The sequence below is a fragment of the Phyllobates terribilis genome, unplaced genomic scaffold (genome assembly GCF_046119375.1).
Source record: "Phyllobates terribilis strain yellow unplaced genomic scaffold, ASM4611937v1 Scaffold_25__1_contigs__length_18738178, whole genome shotgun sequence".
Taxonomy (NCBI): domain Eukaryota; kingdom Metazoa; phylum Chordata; class Amphibia; order Anura; family Dendrobatidae; genus Phyllobates; species Phyllobates terribilis.
Genome location: NW_027362785.1, coordinates 15,546,345 through 15,571,036, shown reverse-complemented (window position 1 = coordinate 15,571,036; position 24,692 = coordinate 15,546,345). Strand labels below are relative to the sequence as shown.

Sequence of the window (24,692 nt, the reverse complement as noted above, 5' to 3'; positions counted from 1 at the left end):
ATCGCTCCTCCCCCGGTGTATAAGAGCCGCTTCATCACCCCTCCCCCTGGTGTATAAGAACCGGCCTTGTCACCCCTCCCTCTGGTGTATAAAAACAGGTCCCGTCGCCCCTCCCCCTGGTGTATAAGAACCGGCCCTGTCTCCAATCCCCCTGGTGTATAAGATCTGCTTCATCACCCCTCCCCTGGTGTATAACATCCGCTTCATCACCCCCCCCTGGTGTATAAGAGCCGGCCCTGTCACCCCTTCCCCTGGTGTATAAGAGGCGGTCAAGTCGCTCCTCCCTCAATGTATAAGATTCGATTCATCACCCCTTCACTGGTGTATAAGATCCGCTTCATCACCCCTCCCCTGGTGTATAAGAGCCGGCCCTGTCACCCCTTCCCCTGGTGTATAAGTCCCGGTCCCGTCGCTCCTCCCCGGTGTATAAGATCGGCTTCATCACCCCTCCCCCTGGTGTATAAGAGCCGGTCCCGTCGCTCTTCCCTCCGTGTATAAGATCTGCTTCATCACCCCTCCCCCTGGTGTATAAGAGCCGGCCCTGTCACCCTTCCCCCAGTGTATAAGAGCCGGCCCTGTCACCCCTCCCCCTGGTGTATAAGAGCCGGCCCCATCACCCCTCCGCTGGTGTATAAGAGCGGTTTCATCACCCCTCCCCTGGTGTATAAGATCCCCTTCATCACCCCTCCCCTGGTGTATAAGATCCGCTTCATCACCCCTCCCCCGAGAGTATAAGAGCCGCTTCATCACCCCTCCCCCCAGTGTATAACATCCGCCCTATCACCCCTCCCCTGGTGTATAAGATCGCTTCATCACCCCTCCCCTGGTGTATAAGATCCGCTTCATCACCCCTCCACTGGTGTATAAGAGCCGTTCCCGTCGTTCCTCCCCCGATGCATAAGATCCGCTTCATCACTCCTCCCCCTGGTGTATAAGAGCCGATCCGGTCGCTACTCCCCCGGTGTATAAGATCCACTTCATCACCCCTCCCCCTGGTGTATAAGAGCCGGTCCCATCGCTCCTCCCCATGGTGTATAAGATCCGCTTCATCACCCCTCCCCTTGGTGTATAAGAGCCGGTCCCGTTGCTCCTCCCCCGATGTATAAGAGCCGCTTCATCACCCATCCCCCTGGTGTATAAGAGCCGGTCCCATCGCTCCTCCCCCTGGTGTATAAGTTCCGCTTCATCACCCCTCCCCCTGGTGTATAAGAGCCGGTCCCATCGCTCCTCCCCCTGGTGTATAAGATCCGCTTCATCACTCCTCCCCCTGGTGTATAAGAGCCGATCCGGTCGCTCCTCCCCCGGTGTATAAGATCCACTTCATCACCCCTCCCCCCAGTGTATAAGATCCGCTTCATCACCCCTCCCCCCAGTGTATAAGATCCGCTTCATCACCCCTCCCCCTGGTGTATAAGAGCCGGTCCCGTTGCTCCTCCCCCTGGTGTATAAGAGCCACTTCATCACCCATCCCCCTGGTGTATAAGAGCCGGCCCTGTCACCCTTCCCCAGTGTATAAGAGCCAGCCCTGTCACCCCTCCCCCTGGTGTATAAGAGCCGGTCCCATTGTTCCTCCCCTGGTGTATAAGAGCCGGCCCTGTCACCCTTCCCCAGTGTATAAGAGCCAGTCCCATCACCCCTCCCCCTGGTGTATAAGAGCCAGCCCTGTCACCCCTCCCCCTGGTGTATAAGAGCCGGCCCTGTCACCCTTCCCCAGTGTATAAGAGCCAGCCCTGTCACCTATCCCCCTGGTGTATAAGAGCCGGTCCCGTCGCCCCTCCCCCTGGTGTATAAGAGCAGGCCCTGTCACCCCTCCCCCTGGTGTATAAGAGCCGGTCAAGTCGCCCCTCCCCCTGGTGTATAAGAGCAGGCCCTGTCACCCCTCCCCCTGGTGTATAAGGACTGGTCCCGTCGCCCCTCCCCCTGGTGTATAAGAGCCGGCCCTGTCACCCCTCCCCCTGGTGTATAAGAGCCGGCCCTGTCGCCCCTCCCCCTGGTGTATTATAGCCGGTCCCGTCGCCCCTCCCTCTGGTGTATAAGAGCCGGTCTCGTCGCCCCTTCCCCTGGTGTATAAGAGCCGGTCCCGTCGCCCCTCCCCCTGGTGTATAAGAGCCGGTCCCGTTGCCCCTCCCCCTGGTGTATAAGAGCCGGCCCTGTCACCCCTCCCCCTGGTGTATAAGAGCCGGTCCCGTCGCCCCTCCCCCTGGTGTATAAGAGCCGGTCCCGTCGCCCCTCCCCCTGGTGTATAAGAGCTGGTCCCATCGCTCCTCCCCCTTGTGTATAAGAGCCGGTCCTGTCACCCTTCCCCAGTGTATAAGAGCCAGCCCTGTCACCTATCCCCTTGGTGTATAAGAGCCGGTCCCGTCGCCCCTCCCCCTGGTGTATAAGAGCCGGCCCTGTCACCCCTCCCCCTGGTGTATAAGAGCCGGTCCCGTTGCCCCTCCCCCTGGTGTATAAGAGCCGGTCCCGTCGCCCCTCCCCCTGGTGTATAAGAGCCGGCCCTGTCACCCCTCCCCCTGGTGTATAAGAGCCGGCCCTGTCACCTATCCCCCTGGTGTATAAGAGCCGGTCTCGTCGCCCCTTCCCCTGGTGTATAAGAGCCGGTCCCGTCGCCCCTCCCCCTGGTGTATAAGAGCCGGTCCCGTCGCCCCTCCCCCTGGTGTATAAGAGCCGGCCCTGTCACCCCTGCCCCTGGTGTATAAGAGCCGGTCCCGTCGCCCCTCCCCCTGGTGTATAAGAGCTGGTCCCGTCGCCCCTCCCCCTGGTGTATAAGAGCCGGTCCCGTCGCCCCTCCCTCTGGTGTATAAGAGCCGGCCCTGTCACCCCTGCCCCTGGTGTATAAGAGCCGGTCCCGTCGCCCCTCCCCCTGGTGTATATGAGCCGGACCCATCGCCCCTCCCCCTGGTGTATAAGAGCCGGTCCCGTCGCCCCTCCCCCTGGTGTATATGAGCCGGCCCTGTCACCTATCCCCCTGGTGTATAAGAGCAGTACCTGTCACCCCTCCCCCTGGTGTATAAGAGCCGGTCCCGTCGCCCCTCCCCCTGGTGTATAAGAGTCGGCCCTGTCACCTATCCCCCTGGTGTATAAGAGCCGGTCCCGTCACCCCTCCCCCTGGTGTATTATAGCCGGTCCCGTCGCCCCTCCCTCTGGTGTATAAGAGCCGGTCTCGTCGCCCCTTCCCCTGGTGTATAAGAGCCGGTCCCGTCGCCCCTCCCCCTGGTGTATAAGAGCCGGTCCCGTTGCCCCTCCCCCTGGTGTATAAGAGCCGGCCCTGTCACCCCTCCCCCTGGTGTATAAGAGCCGGTCCCGTCGCCCCTCCCCCTGGTGTATAAGAGCCGGTCCCGTCGCCCCTCCCCCTGGTGTATAAGAGCTGGTCCCATCGCTCCTCCCCCTTGTGTATAAGAGCCGGTCCTGTCACCCTTCCCCAGTGTATAAGAGCCAGCCCTGTCACCTATCCCCTTGGTGTATAAGAGCCGGTCCCGTCGCCCCTCCCCCTGGTGTATAAGAGCCGGCCCTGTCACCCCTCCCCCTGGTGTATAAGAGCACATCCCGTTGCCCCTCCCCCTGGTGTATAAGAGCCGGTCCCGTTGCCCCTCCCCCTGGTGTATAAGAGCAGGCCCTGGCTGCGCAGTACGGACGTGGTGGGGATTCACTCTGCACTGTTGGAACGTGTGTCTCATTAAGGTTGAGGGTGTAGGTGGAGGTCGTAGAGGAGGTGGAGGCAGAAGCAGTTGAGAAAGTGTTAGCGTGTGTGCAAACAGTCAAGTGTTTGCTGCGGATTGGACACAGCACACTTGCGCTGCGTCCAATCCACAGCGGCCAGATGTTACAGCATAGTGGATGGGATTTATACAAAGCCCATGCCCACTATGTGTGTCTGCCTGCTCCTGCGGCTCACCCGTGGAGGTGGACATGCGGCGCGTCTTCACAGACCACAGCATGTCAATTTCTCTTGCTGAGACGCTGGTCTCTGCAAGAGAATTTCTAGAAGTGCAGCGTCTAGGCTGCGGTGAAGCTGCACGTGTTCAATGAACACATGCAGATTCACTTACGTGCAGCGCTTTGGATGCATCAGTATGCTGCGTTCAAATCGCTGCCAAAAAGGATCGTGTGCACATACCCTTAAATATTAAGGTTTGTCCTGCAAGCTTTGGGGTTTCCGAGACTTCCCCGTCTGCCCCCACAGCCACCCAGTGCCCAGTCAGCGAGATGCAACGCCCTTGGCCATGCATACTCATCCAGGTGTCTGTGGTGAAATGCACCCTGGCAGACAGATTTAGTCAAGAAGCGGGAGACGCTGTCTACGACATGCTGGTGCAGCGCAGGCACAACTTTCTTTGCTAAGTAATAGCGATTGGGCAACTGGTACTGGGGGACTGCGACGGCCATCAGCTTTCAGAAATCGTCTGTATCCACCAGGCGGAAAGGCAGCATTTCCGTGGCCAACAGATTGGAGATGGTGGAGGTCAACCTCTTAGCTTTGTCATGTGTGTGAGGAAACAATCTTTTATGTGACCACAACTGCGGGACCGAGGGCTGGCTGCAGCGCTGAGAGAGGGTGGAGTATGGTGAACAGGAAAAACTGGTGGAGCGTGAGTGAGGTGCAGGCGGAGATGTTACGGTGGATTGAGAAAGATGTGGTGTGCTCGGTGAAACAGACACAGCAGACATGTCCGCTTCCGTTACAGCTGACGGGCTCTCACTCAGCCTGACTGGAGCCCGTAGAGAACCGGAGGTTCTGCGGTCAGAGACCTGCGTGACACTTGGCACGGTAACAGAGGAGGAGGAGGAAGAAGTAGCAGAGGCGGTTGATGGGGCGGCCGATGGTTGGTGAGGCCCGCTGGTCCACATTTTATCGCACTGAGTAACGCATGTTTTGTGCGCATGTGACGGTTCATGCATGTAGTAGTCAAATTATTGTGCTTTTTCCCTTTACCGAGTAGTTTTTTGCAAAGTTGGCAGATAACATGACTGGGCGAATCTTTTACGGTGTCAAAAAAAGGCCCAGGCTAGGCAATCCTTGCTGCCCCTGCAAGCTGAAGACCCGCGACCGGTGCTTGCAGTGCTTGTCGTGGTTGCACCATTTAGTTTCTGTGCTGTAGGGTGAAAAGTAACCTCCTCCGATAAGCTACTCAGCTGCGTGCCTCTGGGTTCACACCAAAAGGGATCTACAACCTCATCATCATCCTCTCTGTTCTCCCATTCCTCACCCTGAGAGTCACTCTCCTCCGCGTCGTGCCATGACAGTACAGTACAGTCCGCGTGAGCCTCAGGTATCTGAGAATCATCAGGATCACCTACCCAGTGGCTAACGTCTGGTGACGAGGGTCAGGAACCTGCTTGGACCCTACTTCGTCCAGCCCCTGGTTCCAACCTAAAAAAAAATTTGGCAGCGATGCAGATGCTTTCCTCCTCTTGAGTCTGTGAATGTTTGGAGTACACGTCTGATGCACATGGTCTAGCATGCATGAACAGTTCTACACACTCGCCCATCTGTGGTTCCCTACAGTCAGTTGGGTGGTTGGAGAATTGTGACCTGGGGAGGAAACATGGGTAATTTGGGTGCCACCTCTGTGGACTGTACTATGTGTGATGTTGAGGAAGAAGAGGAGGAGAGGCCATTTGAAGCAGCGCTTGCCATCTACTGGAGCACCTGCTCTTTCTGGCCCTCAACAAGGTGTACCGCTGTGCGGCTGCCAAAGAAAGGGAGTGGAGTAGCCCGTCCAGTAACAGAAGTTGTCAGTTGTCTTTGGATAGGAGGTGACGGTGTTGGTTCACTAGAGCTTTCACTAACATTACCACCTACCCCACGTACACCTTGAACACCAAGCCTATTCCCCCTTCCACCCCGACCTCGCTTTTTCCCACTCATGTTGCTCAGATAGTATGGTTGGAGCATGCTATTAGCAACAAAAAATTAGATTTTTACTGTGGATGAGGCCTGTATTAAATAAAATATAAGCTCCAAACTGAGATTGGGACTTCTGTATCACGTTAGTGATTAGGATCACGTCCTCCCGCTCTCCTCCTCCAACACAACGTCAATGGGTCGGCACTCTGCTTCAGCACGCTAAGCCACCTGGTGAATGAGCAAGCTCAGAACAATCAGACTGGATACAGCACCTCGTGGCCAGTAAAGGGCAGCACACTAAGATTAGACCCATGTGGCACCATCTGGTGGACACTGGGGCTCAGCACACTAAGAGGAGACGGCACTTAGTGGACACTCGGGCCTATCACAATCAGATCAGACGTACGCGATGCCACCGGGTGGACGCTGAACCCTATCACAATCAGATCAGACGTACACGAAGCCTAGCCCAATTAGACCAGACGCACGCGGCGCCACCTGGTAGACAACGAAGCCTAGCACAATCAGAAAAGACGCACGCGGCGCCACCTGGTAGACAACGAAGCCTAGCACAATCAGACGAGACGCACGCGGCGCAACCTGGTAGACAACGAAGCCTAGCACAATCAGACCAGACGCACGCGGCGCCATCTGGTGGACACCGAAACCTAGTACAATTAGATCAGACGCACGCAGCGCCACCTGGTAGACAAGGAAGCCTAGCCCAATCAGACCAGACGCACACGGCGCCATCTGGTGGACACCGAAACCTAGTACAATTAGATCAGACACACATGGCGCCACCTGGTAGACAACGAAGCCTAGCCCAATCAGACCAGACGCACGCGGTGCCACCTGGTAGACAACGAAGCCTAGCACAATCAGACCAGACGCACGCGGCACCACCTGGTAGACAACGAAGCCTAGCACAATCAGACCAGAAGCATGTGGCGCCACCTGGTGGACACCGAAACCTAGTACAATTAGATCAGACGCATGCGGCGCCACCAGGTGGACACTGAAACCTAGTACAATTAGACCAGACGCACACGGCGCCACCTTGTAGACAACGAAGCCTAGCACAATCAGACGAGACGCACGCGGCGCAACCTGGTAGACAACGAAGCCTAGCACAATCAGACCAGACGAACGCGGCGCCATCTGGTGGACACCGAAACCTAGTACAATTAGATCAGACGCACGCGGCGCCACCTGGTAGACAAGGAAGCCTAGCCCAATCAGACCAGACGCACACGGCGCCATTTGGTGGACACCGAAACCTAGTACAATTAGATCAGACACACATGGCGCCACCTGGTAGACAACGAAGCCTAGCACAATCAGACCAGACACAAGCGACGCCACCTGGTAGACAACGAAGCCTAGCACAATCAGACCAGACGCACGCGGCACCACCTGGTAGACAACGAAGCCTAGCACAATCAGACCAGAAGCATGTGGCGCCACCTGGTGGACACCGAAACCTAGTACAATTAGATCAGACGCATGCGGCGCCACCAGGTGGACACTGAAACCTAGTACAATTAGATCAGACGCATGCGGCGCCACCTTGTAGACAATGAAGCCTAGCACAATCAGACCAGACGTACGCGGCGCCACCTGGTAGACAACGAAGCCTAGCACAATCAGACCAGACGTACGCGGCACCACCTGGTAGACAACGAAGCCTAGCACAATCAGACCAGACGCACGCGGCGCCACCTTGTAGACAATGAAGCCTAGCACAATCAGACCAGACACAAGCGACGCCACCTGGTAGACAACGAAGCCTAGCACAATCAGACCAGACGCACGCGGCGCCACCTTGTAGACAATGAAGCCTAGCACAATCAGACCAGACGCACGCGGCACCACCTGGTAGACAATGAAGCCTAGCCCAATCAGACCAGACACGCGGCACCACCAGGTGGACACTGAAACCTAGTACAATTAGACCAGACGCATGCGGCGCCACCTTGTAGACAATGAAGCCTAGCACAATCAGACCAGACACAAGCGACGCCACCTGGTAGACAACGAAGCCTAGCACAATCAGACCAGACACGCGGCACCACCTGGTAGACAACGAAGCCTAGCACAATCAGACCAGAAGCATGTGGCGCCACCTGGTGGACACCGAAACCTAGTACAATTAGATCAGACGCATGCGGCGCCACCAGGTGGACACTGAAACCTAGTACAATTAGACCAGACGCACGCGGCGCCACCTTGTAGACAATGAAGCCTAGCACAATCAGACCAGACACGCGCGACGCCACCTGGTAGACAACGAAGCCTAGCACAATCAGACCAGACACGCGGCACCACCTGGTAGACAACGAAGCCTAGCACAATCAGACCAGACACGCAGCGCCACCTGGTAGACAACGAAGCCTAGCAGTCAGAAAAGACGCACGCGGCGCCACCTGGTAGACAACGAAGCCTAGCACAGTCAGACCAGACGCACGTGGTGCCACCTGGTAGACAACGAAGCCTAGCACAGTCAGAAAAGACGCACGTGGTGCCACCTGGTAGACAACGAAGCCTAGCACAAACAGACCAGACGCACGCGGCGCAACCTGGTAGACAACGAAGCCTAGCACAATCAGACCAGACGCACGCAGCTCCACCTGGTAGACAACGAAGCCTAGCCCAATCAGACCAGGCGCACGCAGCGCCACCTTGTAGACAACGAAGCCTAGCCCAAACAGACCAGACGCATGCGGCGCCACCTGGTAGACAACGAAGCCTAGCCCAATTAGATCAGATGCACGCGGCGCCATCTGGTGGACACCGAAACCTAGTACAATTAGATCAGACGCATGCGGCGCCACCAGGTGGACACTGAAACCTAGTACAATTAGACCAGACGCACGTGGCGCCACCTTGTAGACAATGAAGCCTAGCACAATCAGACCAGACACAAGTGACGCCACCTGGTAGACAACGAAGCCTAGCATAATCAGACGAGACGCACGCGGCGCCACCTGGTAGACAACGAAGCCTAGCCCAATCAGACCAGACGCATGCGGCGCCATCTGGTGGACACCGAAACCTAGTACAATTAGATCAGACGCACGCAGCGCCACCTGGTAGACAACGAAGCCTAGCACAATCAGACCAGACACGCGGCACCACCTGGTAGACAACGAAGCTTAGTACAATCAGACCAGACGCACGCGGCGCCACCTTGTAGACAATGAAGCCTAGCACAATCAGACGAGACGCACGCGGCGCCACCTGGTAGACAACGAAGCCTAGCACAATCAGACCAGACACGCGGCACCACCTGGTAGACAACGAAGCTTAGTACAATCAGACCAGACACGCGGCACCACCTGGTAGACAACGAAGCCTAGCACAATCAGACCAGACACGCAGCGCCACCTGGTAGACAACGAAGCCTAGCACAATCAGACCAGACACGCGGCACCACCTGGTAGACAACGAAGCCTAGCCCAATCAGACCAGACGCAAGCGGCGCCACCTGGTAGACAACGAAGCCTAGCACAATCAGACCAGACGCACGCGGCGCCACCTGGTAGACAACGAAGCCTAGCACAATCAGACCAGACGCACGCAGCTCCACCTGGTAGACAAAGAAGCCTAGCCCAATCAGACCAGACTCACGCGGCACCACCTTGTAGACAACGAAGCCTAGCACAATCAGACCAGACGCACACGGCACCACCTGGTAGACAACGATGCCTAGCCCAATCAGATCAGACGCACACGGCACCACCTGGTAGACAACGAAGCCTAGCACAATCAGATCAGACGCACGCAGCTCCACCTGGTAGACAACGATGCCTAGCCCAATCAGATCAGACGCACGCAGCTCCACCTGGTAGACAACAAAGCCTAGCCCAATCAGACCAGGCGCACGCAGCTCCACCTGGTAGACAACGAAGCCTAGCCCAATCAGACCAGACTCACGCGGCACCACCTTGTAGACAACGAAGCCTAGCCCAATCAGACCAGAAGCACGCAGCTCCACCTAGTAGACAACGAAGCCTAGCCCAATCAGACCAGACGCACGCAGCGCCACCTGGTGGACAACGAAGCCTAGCCCAATCAACCCTTAGCACAATCATATCAGATGCACACGGTATCTCCTAGTGAACACTGAAGCCTAGCACAACCAGATCAGACACGGCGCCACCTGGTGGACACTGAAGCCTAGCACAATCAGATCAGACACGGCGCCACCTGGTGGACACTGGGGCTCAGCACAAGAAGCAGCTGCAGGTAAGAAGTAAAATCATTTATTGCTGATCGGCTTGTGAGGAGAATCTATAAGAAAAGGAATAAATCTTTATTTATAGAGATCTGAGCACAGATAACGATACAAAACTGGTCCTCTGAATGTGACGCGACGGCCGGAGCCTGCACACAAGAAATGCCAGACACAGAGCGCAAAATAATCACCACTGCTAAAAGCCCACGCCCGACCCCAACGCCCCGGGGCCACCGGGAAAGACGGCTTTATTATTCGCATTACATAAAAACTGCCGATAAAACTGGGGCGGAGTCTGAGGAGCATCCACACAAGACAGAAAAGGCGACGGCTGCGACTCGCGGCCCACAGGGTCACACCGCGGCCCGCAGGGTCACACCGAGGCCCGCAGGGTCACACCGCGGCCCAAAGGGTCACACCGCGGCCCAAAGGGTCACACCGCGGCCCACAGGGTCACACTGCACCCGGGGCAGAGGCAGGTCACAGGGCACACCGCACCCGAGGCAGAGGCAGGTCACAGGGCACACCGCACCCGGGGCAGAGGCAGGTCACAGGGCCGCCACGTCCAGACGTTTCCTTGTGTGCAAAGACACGGCAGCGGGGTGACACCCGGTCCACTGGCCACCAGCAGGACCGGATCGGAGTCCAGCGTCAGAGGTCTTGGCCACCCAGGAAGCAGACACCCCTCTCCCAGCTCTAGACGGGCAGCACCAGGACCTCCCACGACAGCCACAAGGTACTGGCAAGGCAAGGGTTAACGGGGCATAGAAAACAACTTCTAAATTATAAAAAGGGGTGAGGCTTCCGAGCTCGTCCTGGTCTGGAGGCTGGCGGGTGATGGTGGCAGCGTGGAGCACAAGCTATCTGCGGAGGTAAAGCGGTGCGGTGGTGGTGGAGGATGCGGGCACAGGGGCGGCTCACACTGACAGCGACACAAAGCTGTTGTACTGCTGGATGTTCCTCTTCAGGATGTCGGAGCAAGGCCCCAGGACCCGCTCAAAGCGCGGGCGATCCAGCTTCACACACTTCAAGGGGCCCCGGGCAACCACGGTGGCAGCTCGGGGTCTGTTCATCAGGAGCGCAATCTCACCTGGAAGGAAAGGAGGAGTGTGACAGCCGGGCGGCAGAGGAGCACCTGATAGAGAGCAGAAGAGGGACTCACCAAAGTAATCTGAAGGCCCCAGCCTCCCAACCTCCACAAACTCCTCGGCCTCCGAGCGGCGCTGCAGCACGGCAGCTGTACCCTATGGAGAAGCAGACAGCATCAATGACAAAGGCAGACACCCCCAGCCCTGCGCCCCCCAATACTACACTCCCCCAGCCAGATGATCCACCCAAGCCCTGAGCCATCACCTCCAGGATGATGAAGAATTCATCCCCCGGTTCTCCCTGCACCACAATCTTCTGTCCATCTTCAAACTGCACCGGCTCCAGAGCATCCGCCACCGTCAGACGCTCCCACTTATCCAGGGATTCTGAGGGGGAAACAAGGCAGGTGACCCCAAGAGCTGACACCCCAGGGTGTAACTACCTACAGTCCTATCACGCAGATAACTGTGTACATATAATGTAGTAGATGTCACCTGCAGTCCTATGTCACAGCACAGGTATATCACCGAGAAGAGATGAGGTAGGTGGCCGTGAGCGGACGGTTCATAGTGTGATTGGGCATCAGTGATTGGAGCTCTGGATTCGTAGAGTTTACGGGAGTAAATTGTACTGATTCACTGTTTGTACTTCCCTAGAGAAGGTTGGAGCAGGGCTTAATCTAGAGACTGGGGGAGAAGATAGAGTAGATGGTGACCTGGGGGAGGTAATTATTGTACAGGAGAAAATAGTGTATATAGTGATCTGGAGGAGGTAATTACTGTACAGGAGGAGAAGATAGTGTAGATGGTGACCTGGGACTGGGGGAGGTAATTACTGTACAGGAGGAGAAGATAGTGTAGCTGGTGACCTGGGACTGGGGGAGGTAATTACTATACAGGAGGAGAAGATAGTGTAGCTGGGGACCTGGGACTGGGGGAGGTAATTACTGTACAGGAGGAGAAGATAGTGTAGATAGTGACCTGGGGGAGGTAATTACTGTACATGAGAAGATAGTGTAGATGGTGACCTGGGGGAGGTAATTACTGTACAGGAGGAGAAGATAGTGTAGATGGTGACCTGGGTCTGGGGGAGGTAATTACTATACAGGAGGAGAAGATAGTGTAGCTGGTGACCTCGGACTGGGGGAGGTAATTACTGTACAGGAGGAGAAGATAGTGTAGATAGTGACCTGAGACTTGGGGAGGTAATTACTGTACAGGAGAAGATAGTGTAGATGGTGACCTGGGGGAGGAAATTACAGTAGAGGAGGAGAAGTTAGTGTAGATAGTGACCTGGGACTGGGGGAGGTTATTACTATACAGGAGGAGAAGATAGTGTAGAAAGTGACCTGGGACTGGGGGAGCTTATTACGGTAGAGGAGGAGAAGATAGTGTAGAAAGTGACCTGGGACTGGGGGAGATAATTACTGTACAGGAGCAGAAGATAGTGTAGATAGTGACCTGGGACTGGGGGAGGTTATTACTATACAGGAGGAGAAGATAGTGTAGAAAGTGACCTGGGACTGGAAGAGGTAATTACTGTACAGGAAGGGAAGATAGTGTAGATAGTGACCTGGGACCGGGGGAGGTAATTACTGTACAGGAGGAGAAGATAATGTAGATAGTGACCTGGGACTGGGGGAGGTAAATACAGAACAGGAGGAGAAGATAGTGTAGATAGTGACCTGGGACTGGAAGAGGTAATTACTGTACAGGAGGAGAAGATAGTGTAGAAAGTGACCTGGGACTGGAAGAGGTAATTACTGTACAGGAAGGGAAGATAGTGTAGATAGTGACCTGGGACCGGGGGAGGTAATTACTGTACAGGAGGAGAAGATAATGTAGATAGTGACCTGGGACTGGGGGAGGTAAATACAGAACAGGAGGAGAAGATAGTGTAGATAGTGACCTGGGACTGGAAGAGGTAATTACTGTACAGGAGGAGAAGATAGTGTAGATGGTGACCTGGGTTTGGGGGAGGTAATTACTATACAGGAGGAGAAGATAGTGCAGATGGTGACCTGGGACTGGGGGAGGTAATTACTGTACAGGAGAAGAAGATAACTAGATGGTGACCTGGGACTGGGGGAGGTAATTACTGTGCAGGAAGAGAAGATAGTGCAGATAGTGACCTGGAACTGGGGGGAGGTAATTACTGTGCAGGAAGAGAAGATAGTGTAGATAGTGACCTGGGATAGGGGGAGGTAATTACTGTACAGGAGGAGAAGATAGTGTAGTGATCTGGGACTGGGGGAGGTAATTTCTGTACAGGAGGAGAGGATAGTGTAGATGGTGACCTGGGACTGGGGGAGGTAATTACTGTACAGGAGGAGAAGATAGTGTAGACAGTGACCTGGGACTGGGGAAGGTAATTACTGTACAGAAGTAGAAGATAGTGCAGATAGTGACCTGGGACTGGGGGAGGTAATTACTGTACAGGAGGTGTAGATGGTAACCTGGGACTGGGGGAGGTAATTACTGTACAGGAGGTGTAGATGGTAACCTGGGACTGGGAGGAGGTAATAACTGTACAGGAGGAGAAGATAGTGTAGATAGTGACCTGGGACTGGGGGAGGTAATTACTGTACAGTAGGAGAAGATAGTGTAGATAGTGACCTGGGACTGGGGGAGGTAATTACTGTACAGGAGGAGAAGATAGTGACCTGGGACTGGGGGAGGTAATTACTGTACAGGAGGAGGAGTTGGTGTAGATAGTGACCTGGGACTGGGGGAGGTAAATACAGAACAGGAGGAGAAGATAGTGTAGATAGTGACCTGGGACTGGGGGAGGTAATTACTGTACAGGAGGAGAAGATAGTGACCTGGGACTGGGGGAGGTAATTACTGTACAGGAGGAGGAGTTGGTGTAGATAGTGACCTGGGACTGGGGAAGGTAATTACTGTACAGAAGTAGAAGATAGTGCAGATAGTGACCTGGGACTGGGGGAGGTAATTACTGTACAGGAGGTGTAGATGGTAACCTGGGACTGGGGGAGGTAATTACTGTACAGGAGGTGTAGATGGTAACCTGGGACTGGGAGGAGGTAATAACTGTACAGGAGGAGAAGATAGTGTAGATAGTGACCTGGGACTGGGGGAGGTAATTACTGTACAGTAGGAGAAGATAGTGTAGATAGTGACCTGGGACTGGGGGAGGTAATTACTGTACAGGAGGAGAAGATAGTGACCTGGGACTGGGGGAGGTAATTACTGTACAGGAGGAGGAGTTGGTGTAGATAGTGACCTGGGACTGGGGGAGGTAAATACAGAACAGGAGGAGAAGATAGTGTAGATAGTGACCTGGGACTGGGGGAGGTAATTACTGTACAGGAGGAGAAGATAGTGACCTGGGACTGGGGGAGGTAATTACTGTACAGGAGGAGTTGGTGTTGATAGTGACCTGGGACTGGGGGAGGTAATTACTGTACAGGAGGTGTAGATGGTATCCTGGGACTGGGAGGAGGTAATTACGGTACAGGAGGAGAAGATAGTGTTGATAGTGACCTGGGACTGGGGGAGGTAGTTACTGTACAGGAGGTGTAGATGGTAACCTGGGACTGGGGGAGGTAATTTCTGTACAGGAGGTGTAGATGGTAACCTGGGACTGGGATGAGGTAATTACTGTACAGGAGGAGAAGATAGTGTAGATAGTGACCTGGGACTGGGGGAGGTTATTACTGTACAGGAGGAGAAGACAGTGTAGATAGTGACCTGGGACTAGGGGAGGTAATTACTGTACAGGAGGAGAAGATAGTGTAGATAGTGACCTGGGACTGGGGGAGGTAATTACTGTACAGGAGAAGATAGTGTAGATGGTGACCTGGGACTGGGGGAGGTAATTACTGTACAGGAGAAGATAGTGTAGATGGTGACCTGGGACTGGGGGAGGTAATTACTGTACAGGAGGAGATAGTGTAGATAGTGACCTGGGACTGGGGAAGGTAATTACTATACAGGAGTAGAAGATAGTGTAGATAGTGACATGGGACTGGGGGAGGTAATTACTGTACAGGAGGAGAAGATAGTGTAGATAGTGACCTGGGACTGGGAGGAGGTAATTACTGTACAGGAGGAGAAGATAGTGTAGATAGTGACCTGGGACTGGGGGAGGTAATTATCGTACAGGAGAAGATAGTGTAGATAGTGACCTGGGACTGGGGGAGGTAATTACTGTACAGGAGGTGTAGATGGTAACCTGGGACTTGGGGAGGTAATTACTGTACAGGAGAAGATAGTGTAGATGGTGACCTGGGACTGGGGGAGGTAATTACTGTACAGGAGGAGATAGTATAGAGACCTGGGACTGGGGAAGGTAATTACTGTACAGGAGGAGAAGATAGTGTAGATAGTGACCTGGGACTGGGGAAGGTAATTACTGTACAGGAGGAGAAGATAGTGTAGATAGTGACCTGGGACTAGGGGAGGTAATTACTGTACAGGAGGAGAAGATAGTGTAGATAGTGACCTGGGACTGGGGGAGGTAATTACTGTACAGGAGAAGATAGTGTAGATGGTGACCTGGGACTGGGGGAGGTAATTACTGTACAGGAGGAGATAGTGTAGATAGTGACCTGGGACTGGGGAAGGTAATTACTATACAGGAGTAGAAGATAGTGTAGATAGTGACATGGGACTGGGGGAGGTAATTACTGTACAGGAGGAGAAGATAGTGTAGATAGTGACCTGGGACTGGGAGGAGGTAATTACTGTACAGGAGGAGAAGATAGTGTAGATAGTGACCTGGGACTGGGGGAGGTAATTATCGTACAGGAGGAGAAGATAGTGTAGATAGTGACCTGGGACTGGGGGAGGTAATTACTGTACAGGAGGTGTAGATGGTAACCTGGGACTGGGGGAGGTAATTACTGTACAGGAGGAGATAGTATAGAGACCTGGGACTGGGGAAGGTAATTACTGTACAGGAGGAGAAGATAGTGTAGATAGTGACCTGGGACTGGGGGAGGTAATTACTGTACAGGAGAAGATAGTGTAGATGGTGACCTGGGACTGGGAGGAGGTAATTACTGTACAGGAGGAGAAGATAGTGTAGATAGTGACCTGGGACTGGGGGAGGTAATTATCGTACAGGAGGAGAAGATAGTGTAGATAGTGACCTGGGACTGGGGGAGGTAATTACTGTACAGGAGGTGTAGATGGTAACCTGGGACTGGGGGAGGTAATTACTGTACAGGAGGTGTAGATGGTGACCTGGGACTGGGGGAGGTAATTACTGTACAGTCGGAGAAGATAGTATAGATAGTGACCTGGGACTGGGGGAGGTAATTACTGTACAGGAGAAGATAGTGTAGATGGTGACCTGGGACTGGGGGAGGTAATTACTGTACAGGAGGAGATAGTATAGAGACCTGGGACTGGGGAAGGTAATTACTGTACAGGAGGAGAAGATAGTGTAGATAGTGACCTGGGACTGGGGAAAGTAATTACTGTACAGTCGGAGAAGATAGTGTAAATAATGACCTGGGACTGGGGGAGGCAATTACTGTACAGGAGGTGTAGATGGTAACCTGGGACTGGGGGAGGTAATTACTGTACAGGAGGTGTAGATGGTAACCTGGGACTGGGGGAGGTAATTACTGTACAGGAGGTGTAGATGGTAACCTGGGACTGGGGGAGGTAATTACTGTACAGGAGAAGATAGTGTAGATGGTGACCTGGGACTGGGGGAGGTAATTACTGTACAGGAGGAGATAGTATAGAGACCTGGGACTGGGGAAGGTAATTACTGTACAGGAGGAGAAGATAGTGTAGATAGTGACCTGGGACTGGGGAAAGTAACTACTGTACAGTCGGAGAAGATAGTGTAAATAGTGACCTGGGACTGGGGGAGGCAATTACTGTACAGGAGGTGTAGATGGTAACCTGGGACTGGGGGAGGTAATTACTGTACAGGAGGTGTAGATGGTAACCTGGGACTGGGGGAGGTAATTACTGTACAGGAGGTGTAGATGGTAACCTGGGACTGGGGGAGGTAATTACTGCAAAGGAGGTGTAGATGGTGACCTGGGACTGGGGGAGGTAATTACTGTACAGGAGAAGATAGTGTAGATAGTGACCTGGGACTGGGGGAGGTAATTACTGTACAGGAGGTGTAGATGGTAACCTGGGACTTGGGGAGGTAATTACTGTACAGGAGAAGATAGTGTAGATGGTGACCTGGGACTGGGGGAGGTAATTACTGTACAGGAGGAGATAGTATAGAGACCTGGGACTGGGGAAGGTAATTACTGTACAGGAGGAGAAGATAGTGTAGATAGTGACCTGGGACTGGGGAAGGTAATTACTGTACAGGAGGAGAAGATAGTGTAGATAGTGACCTGGGACTAGGGGAGGTAATTACTGTACAGGAGGAGAAGATAGTGTAGATAGTGACCTGGGACTGGGGGAGGTAATTACTGTACAGGAGAAGATAGTGTAGATGGTGACCTGGGACTGGGGGAGGTAATTACTGTACAGGAGGAGATAGTGTAGATAGTGACCTGGGACTGGGGAAGGTAATTACTATACAGGAGTAGAAGATAGTGTAGATAGTGACATGGGACTGGGGGAGGTAATTACTGTACAGGAGGAGAAGATAGTGTAGATAGTGACCTGGGACTGGGAGGAGGTAATTACTGTACAGGAGGAGAAGATAGTGTAGATAGTGACCTGGGACTGGGGGAGGTAATTATCGTACAGGAGGAGAAGATAGTGTAGATAGTGACCTGGGACTGGGGGAGGTAATTACTGTACAGGAGGTGTAGATGGTAACCTGGGACTGGGGGAGGTAATTACTGTACAGGAGGAGATAGTATAGAGACCTGGGACTGGGGAAGGTAATTACTGTACAGGAGGAGAAGATAGTGTAGATAGTGACCTGGGACTGGGGGAGGTAATTACTGTACAGGAGAAGATAGTGTAGATGGTGACCTGGGACTGGGAGGAGGTAATTACTGTACAGGAGGAGAAGATAGTGTAGATAGTGACCTGGGACTGGGGGAGGTAATTATCGTACAGGAGGAGAAGATAGTGTAGATAGTGACCTGGGACTGGGGGAGGTAATTACTGTACAGGAGGTGTAGATGGTAACCTGGGACTGGGGGAGGTAATTACTGTACAGGAGGTGTAGATGGTGACCTGGGACTGGGGGAGGTAATTACTGTACAGTCGGAGAAGATAGTATAGATAGTGACCTGGGACTGGGGGAGGTAATTACTGTACAGGAGAAGATAGTGTAGATGGTGACCTGGGACTGGGGGAGGTAATTACTGTACAGGAGGAGATAGTATAGAGACCTGGGACTGGGGAAGGTAATTACTGTACAGGAGGAGAAGATAGTGTAGATAGTGACCTGGGACTGGGGAAAGTAATTACTGTACAGTCGGAGAAGATAGTGTAAATAATGACCTGGGACTGGGGGAGGCAATTACTGTACAGGAGGTGTAGATGGTAACCTGGGACTGGGGGAGGTAATTACTGTACAGGAGGTGTAGATGGTAACCTGGGACTGGGGGAGGTAATTACTGTACAGGAGGTGTAGATGGTAACCTGGGACTGGGGGAGGTAATTACTGTACAGGAGAAGATAGTGTAGATGGTGACCTGGGACTGGGGGAGGTAATTACTGTACAGGAGGAGATAGTATAGAGACCTGGGACTGGGGAAGGTAATTACTGTACAGGAGGAGAAGATAGTGTAGATAGTGACCTGGGACTGGGGAAAGTAATTACTGTACAGTCGGAGAAGATAGTGTAAATAGTGACCTGGGACTGGGGGAGGCAATTACTGTACAGGAGGTGTAGATGGTAACCTGGGACTGGGGGAGGTAATTACTGTACAGGAGGTGTAGATGGTAACCTGGGACTGGGGGAGGTAATTACTGTACAGGAGGTGTAGATGGTAACCTGGGACTGGGGGAGGTAATTACTGCAAAGGAGGTGTAGATGGTGACCTGGGACTGGGGGAGGTAATTACTGTACAGGAGAAGATAGTGTAGATAGTGACCTGGGACTGGGGCAGGTAATTACTGTACAGGAGGAGAAGATAGTGTAGATAGTGACCTGGGACTGCGGGAGATGATTACTGTACAGGAGGAGAAGATAGTGTAGATGGTGACCTGGGACTGGGGGAGGTAATTACTGTACAGGAGGAGAAGATAGTGTAGATGGTGACCTGGGACTGGGGGAGGTAATTACTGTACAGGAGGAGAAGATAGTGTAGATAGTGACCTGGGACTGGGGGAGGTAATTACTGTACAGGAGGAGAAGATAGTGTAGATGGTATCCTGGGACTGGGGGAGGTAATTACTGTACAGGAGAACATAGCGTAGATGGTGACCTGGGACTGGGGGGGGGGTAATTACTGTACAGGAGGGGACGATAGTGTAGTAGCTGAGGTAGAGAGGCCACAGTTATATACTGTGTATTGTATTGAGTCTTGTGTATAAGGACAGAGCTGAGCTTGATCGGGTGCAGAAAAGAGGGACCAAGGTTAAGGCAATGGGTGACTGCAGGAGAAAGGTTATCAGACTGGGGGTCATTCAGTTTGGCAAAACAACGGCTGAGGGGCGATCTTACCACAATGTAGAAATATATGAGAGGGCAGTACAGAGATCAGTATGAAGCACAGATATGTAAAATTTCGGTTTATGAAAATTGTTTCAAATCCAATGATCGATTCTTATGTTTTTTGAGATCATAAAACACTTCTACAATAAAACCTACAAGAAGCAAAACGAACATAAACCCTGCTGCAAATAAATGAGAAGCAAGTGCATTTAAACAAAATAGGGATCTTAGTAACACTGTTTATGATCAAAAATAGTATAGAAGCCATCCCACCAACGACAAGGTGAACCCGTTCGGGATAGTCCTACTCTGTCTAATATTAAAAACCTTACCATGTGACAAAGTTGACCTCTCTATGTGAATATGGGCAGACAAAGGACTGGGTCCCGAATTGGGAACACCAGCCAAGGGAAGCTTTTTAAATGTATTATCCAGCTCTAGGAAGGGAGGCCGCACCCAGGTGTGCACAAAATGCAAAAAAATACACAGAAAAAACACAAACCATCAATGTAGAAAAATCTTCACTGTAGCCAAAAATATACACAATATTATATGTAACAATGTATTGAACATTCATTCTGCAGCTTTATTGGAAATTATTGTGCCTTTTCCTTTTCTCTCTAAAGATTCTCTTGATCCTTTTCTCTTATAGAAGGCCTGAGAATCTTCTGATCCCTGCTCTCTTATAGAAGACCTGAAGATCTTCTCTTCATCCCTTTTCTCTTACAGAAGGCCTGCGGATCGTCTCCTCATCCCTTTTCTCTCTTATAGAAGGCCTGCGGATCTTCTCTTCATCCCTTTTCTCTTACAGAAGGGCTGCGGATCTTCTCTTCATCCCTTTTCTCCTATAGAAGGCCTTCGGATCTTCTCGTCAGACCTTTTCTCTTATAGAAGGCATGAAGATCTTCTCTTCATCCCTTTTCTCTTACAGAAGACCTGAGGATCTTCTCTTCATCCCTTTTCTCCTATAGAAGGCCTGCGGATCGTCTCCTCATCCCTTTTCTCTTATAGAAGGCCTGAGGATCTTCTCTTCATCCCTTTTCTCTTATAGAAGGCCTGAGGATCTTCTCCTGATCCCTTCTCTCTTATAGAAGGCCTGAGGATCTTCTCCTGATCCCTTCTCTCTTATAGAAGGCCTGAGGATCTTCTCTTCATCCCTTTTCTCTTATAGAAGGCCTGAGGATCTTCTCCTGATCCCTTCTCTCTTATAGAAGGCCTGCGGATCGTCTCCTCATCCCTTTTCTCTCTTATAGAAGGCCTGAGGATCTTCTCTTCATCCCTTTTCTCTTACAGAAGGGCTGCGGATCTTCTCTTCATCCCTTTTCTCCTATAGAAGGCCTTCGGATCTTCTCGTCAGACCTTTTCTCTTATAGAAGGCATGAAGATCTTCTCTTCATCCCTTTTCTCTTACAGAAGACCTGAGGATCTTCTCTTCATCCCTTTTCTCCTATAGAAGGCCTGCGGATCGTCTCCTCATCCCTTTTCTCTTATAGAAGGCCTGAGGATCTTCTCTTCATCCCTTTTCTCTTATAGAAGGCCTGAGGATCTTCTCCTGATCCCTTCTCTCTTATAGAAGGCCTGAGGATCTTCTCCTGATCCCTTCTCTCTTATAGAAGGCCTGAGGATCTTCTCTTCATCCCTTTTCTCTTATAGAAGGCCTGAGGATCTTCTCCTGATCCCTTCTCTCTTATAGAAGGCCTGAGGATCTTCTCCTGATCCCTTCTCTCTTATAGAAGGCCTGAGGATCTTCTCTTCATCCCTTTTCTCTTATAGAAGGCCTGAGGATCTTCTCTTCATCCCTTTTCTCTTATAGAAGGCCTGCGGATCTTTTCTTCATCCCTTCTCTCTTATAGAAGGCCTGAGGATCTTCTCTTCATCCCTTTTCTCTTACAGAAGGCCTGCGGATCTTCTCTTCATCCCTTTTCTCTTACAGAAGGCCTGAGGATCTTCTCGTCATCCCTTTTCTCTTATAGAAGGCCTGAGGATATTCTCTTCATCCCTTTTCTCTTACAGAAGGCCTGAGGATATTCTCTTCATCCCTTTTCTCTTACAGAAGGCCTGAGGATCTTCTCTTCATCCCTTTTCTCTTATAGAAGGCCTGAGGATATTCTCTTCATCCCTTTTCTCTTACAGAAGGCCTGAGGATATTCTCTTCATCCCTTTTCTCTTATAGAAGGCCTGAGGATCTTCTCTTCATCCCTTTTCTCTTATAGAAGGCCTGAGGATCTTCTCCTGATCCCTTTTCTCTTATAGAAGGCCTGCGGATCTTCTCTTCATCCCTATTCTCTTATAGAAGGCCTGCGGATCGTCTACTCATCCCTTTTCTCTTCTAGAAGGCCTGCGGATCTTCTCTTCATCCCTATTCTCTTATAGAAGGCCTGAGGATCTTCTCCTGATCCCTTCTCTCTTATAGAAGGCCTGAGGATCTTCTCTTCATCCCTTTTCTCCTACAGAAGGCCTGCGGATCGTCTCCTCATCCCTTTTCTCTTATAGAAGGCCTGAGGATCTTCTCTTCATCCCTTCTCTCTTAAAGAAGGCCTGAGGATCTTCTCCTGATCCCTTCTCTCTTATAGAAGGCCTGAGGATCTTCTCTTCATCCCTTTTCTCTTATAGAAGGCCTGCGGATCTTTTCTTCATCCCTTCTCTCTTATAGAAGGCCTGAGGATCTTCTCTTCATCCCTTTTCTCTTACAGAAGGCCTGAGGATATTCTCTTCATCCCTTTTCTCTTATAGAAGGCCTGAGGACCTTCTCGTCATCCCTTTTCTCTTATAGAAGGCCTGCGGATCTTCTCGTAATCCCATTTCTCTTATAGAAGGCCTGCGGATCTTACCCTGATCCCTTTTCTCTTATAGAAGGCCTGCGGATCTTTTCCTGATGCCTTTTCCCTTATATAAGGCCTGCGGATCTTCTCGTCATCCCATTTCTCTTATAGAAGGCCTGCGGATCTTCCCCTGATCCCTTTTCTCTTATAGAAGGCCTGCGGATCTTCTCGTCATCACTTTTCTCTAATAGAAGACCGGCGGATCTTCTCTTCATCCCTTTTCTTTTATAGAAGGCCTGCGGATCTTCTCGTCATCCCTTTTCTCGTATAGAAGGCCTGCGGATCTTCTCGTCATCCCTTTTCTCTTACAGAACGCCTGCGGATCTTCTCTTCATCCCTTTTCTCTTATAGAAGGCCTGAGGATCTTCTCTTCATCCCTTTTCTCTTACAGAAGGCCTGAGGATCTTCTCTTCATCCCTTTTCTCTTATAGAAGGCCTGAGGATCTTCTCTTCATCCCTTTTCTCTTACAGAAGGGCTGCGGATCTTCTCCTGATCCCTTCTCTCTTATATAAGGCCTGCGGATCTTCTCTTCATCCCTTTTCGCTTACAGAAGGCCTGCGGATCTTCTAGTCATCCCTTTTCTCTTATAGAAGGCCTGGGGATCTTCTCTTCATCCCTTTTCGCTTACAGAAGGCCTGCGGATCTTCTCGTCATCCCTTTTCTAGTATAGAAGGCCTGCGGATCTTCTCTTCATCCCTTCTCGCTTACAGAAGGCCTGTGGATCTTCTCGTCATCCCTTTTCTCTTATAGAAGGCCTGGGGATCTTCTCTTCATCCCTTTTCTCTTATAGAAGGACTGAGGATCTTCTCTTCATCCCTTTTCTCTTACAGAAGGGCTGCGGATCTTCTCCTGATCCCTTCTCTCTTATATAAGGCCTGCGGATCTTCTCTTCATCCCTTTTCTCTTACATAAGGCCTGCGGATCTTCTCTTCATCCCTTTTCACTTACAGAAGGCCTGCGGATCTTCTCGTCATCCCTTTTCTCTTATAGAAGGCCTGGGGATCTTCTCGTCATCCCTTTTCTCTCACAGAAGGCCTGAGGATCGTCTCTTCATCCCTTTTCTCTTATAGTAGGCCTGCGGATCTTCTTGTCATCCCTTTTCTCTTATAGAAGGCCTGCGGATCTTCTCTTCATCCCTTATCTCTTATAGAAGGCCTGGGGATCTTCTCGTCATCCATTTTCTCTCACAGAAGGCCTGCGGATCTTCTCGTCATCCCTTTTCTCTTATAGAAAGCCCGAGAATATTTGTGTTTTCATTGGCTGTAAGCCATAATCATCAACATCAACAGAAATAAAAACGTGAAATAGATCCCTCTGCGTGTAATGTCTCTATATAATAGATCCCTCTGTGTGTAATGACTATATATAATAGATCCCTCTGTGTGTAACGACTCTATATAATAGATCCCTGTGTGTAACGACTCTATATAATAGATCCCTCTGTGTGTAATGACTATATATAATAGATCCCTGTGTGTAATGACTATATATAATAGATCCCTGTGTGTAATGACTATATAATAAATCCCTCTGTGTGTAATGTCTCTATATAATAGATCCCTCTGTGTGTAATGTCTCTATATAATAGATCCCTCTGCGTGTAACGACTATATAATAGATCCCTCTGCGTGTAACGACTCTATATAATAGATTCCTCTGCGTGTAACGACTATATAATAGATCCCTCTGCGTGTAATGACTCTATATAATAGATCCCTGTGTGTAATGACTCTATATAATAGATCCCTCTGTGTGTAATGACTATGTAATAGATCCCTCTGTCTGTAATGACTCTATATAATAGATCCCTCTGCGTGTAATGACTCTATATAATAGATCCCTCTGCGTGTAACGACTCTATATAATAGATTCCTCTGCGTGTAACGACTATATAATAGATCCCTCTGCGTGTAATGACTCTATATAATAGATCCCTGTGTGTAATGACTCTATATAATAGATCCCTCTGTGTGTAATGACTATGTAATAGATCCCTCTGTCTGTAATGACTCTATATAATAGATCCCTCTGTCTGTAATGACTCTATATAATAGATCCCTCTGTCTGTAATGACTATATAATAGAACCCTCTGCGTGTAATGACTATATAATAGATCCCTCTGCGTGTAATGA

The 24,692-nt window shown here is 51.4% G+C and overlaps 1 protein-coding gene across 1 annotated transcript in view; it reads right to left on the bottom strand.

Moving 5' to 3' along the window:
• Nucleotides 1-10,097: 10,097 nt before the first annotated feature.
• Nucleotides 10,098-24,692, bottom strand: part of PRKAR1A (protein kinase cAMP-dependent type I regulatory subunit alpha) — an 85,798-nt gene continuing 71,203 nt past the window's right edge. The window contains exons 9-11 of the mRNA XM_073660366.1: nt 11,439-11,560; nt 11,248-11,329; nt 10,098-11,175 (exon numbers count right to left, since the gene is read on the bottom strand). Of these exons, the coding sequence (XP_073516467.1) occupies nt 11,003-11,175; nt 11,248-11,329; nt 11,439-11,560 (377 nt within the window). The 3' untranslated portion in view covers nt 10,098-11,002. The remainder of the gene's footprint in view (nt 11,176-11,247; nt 11,330-11,438; nt 11,561-24,692) is intronic.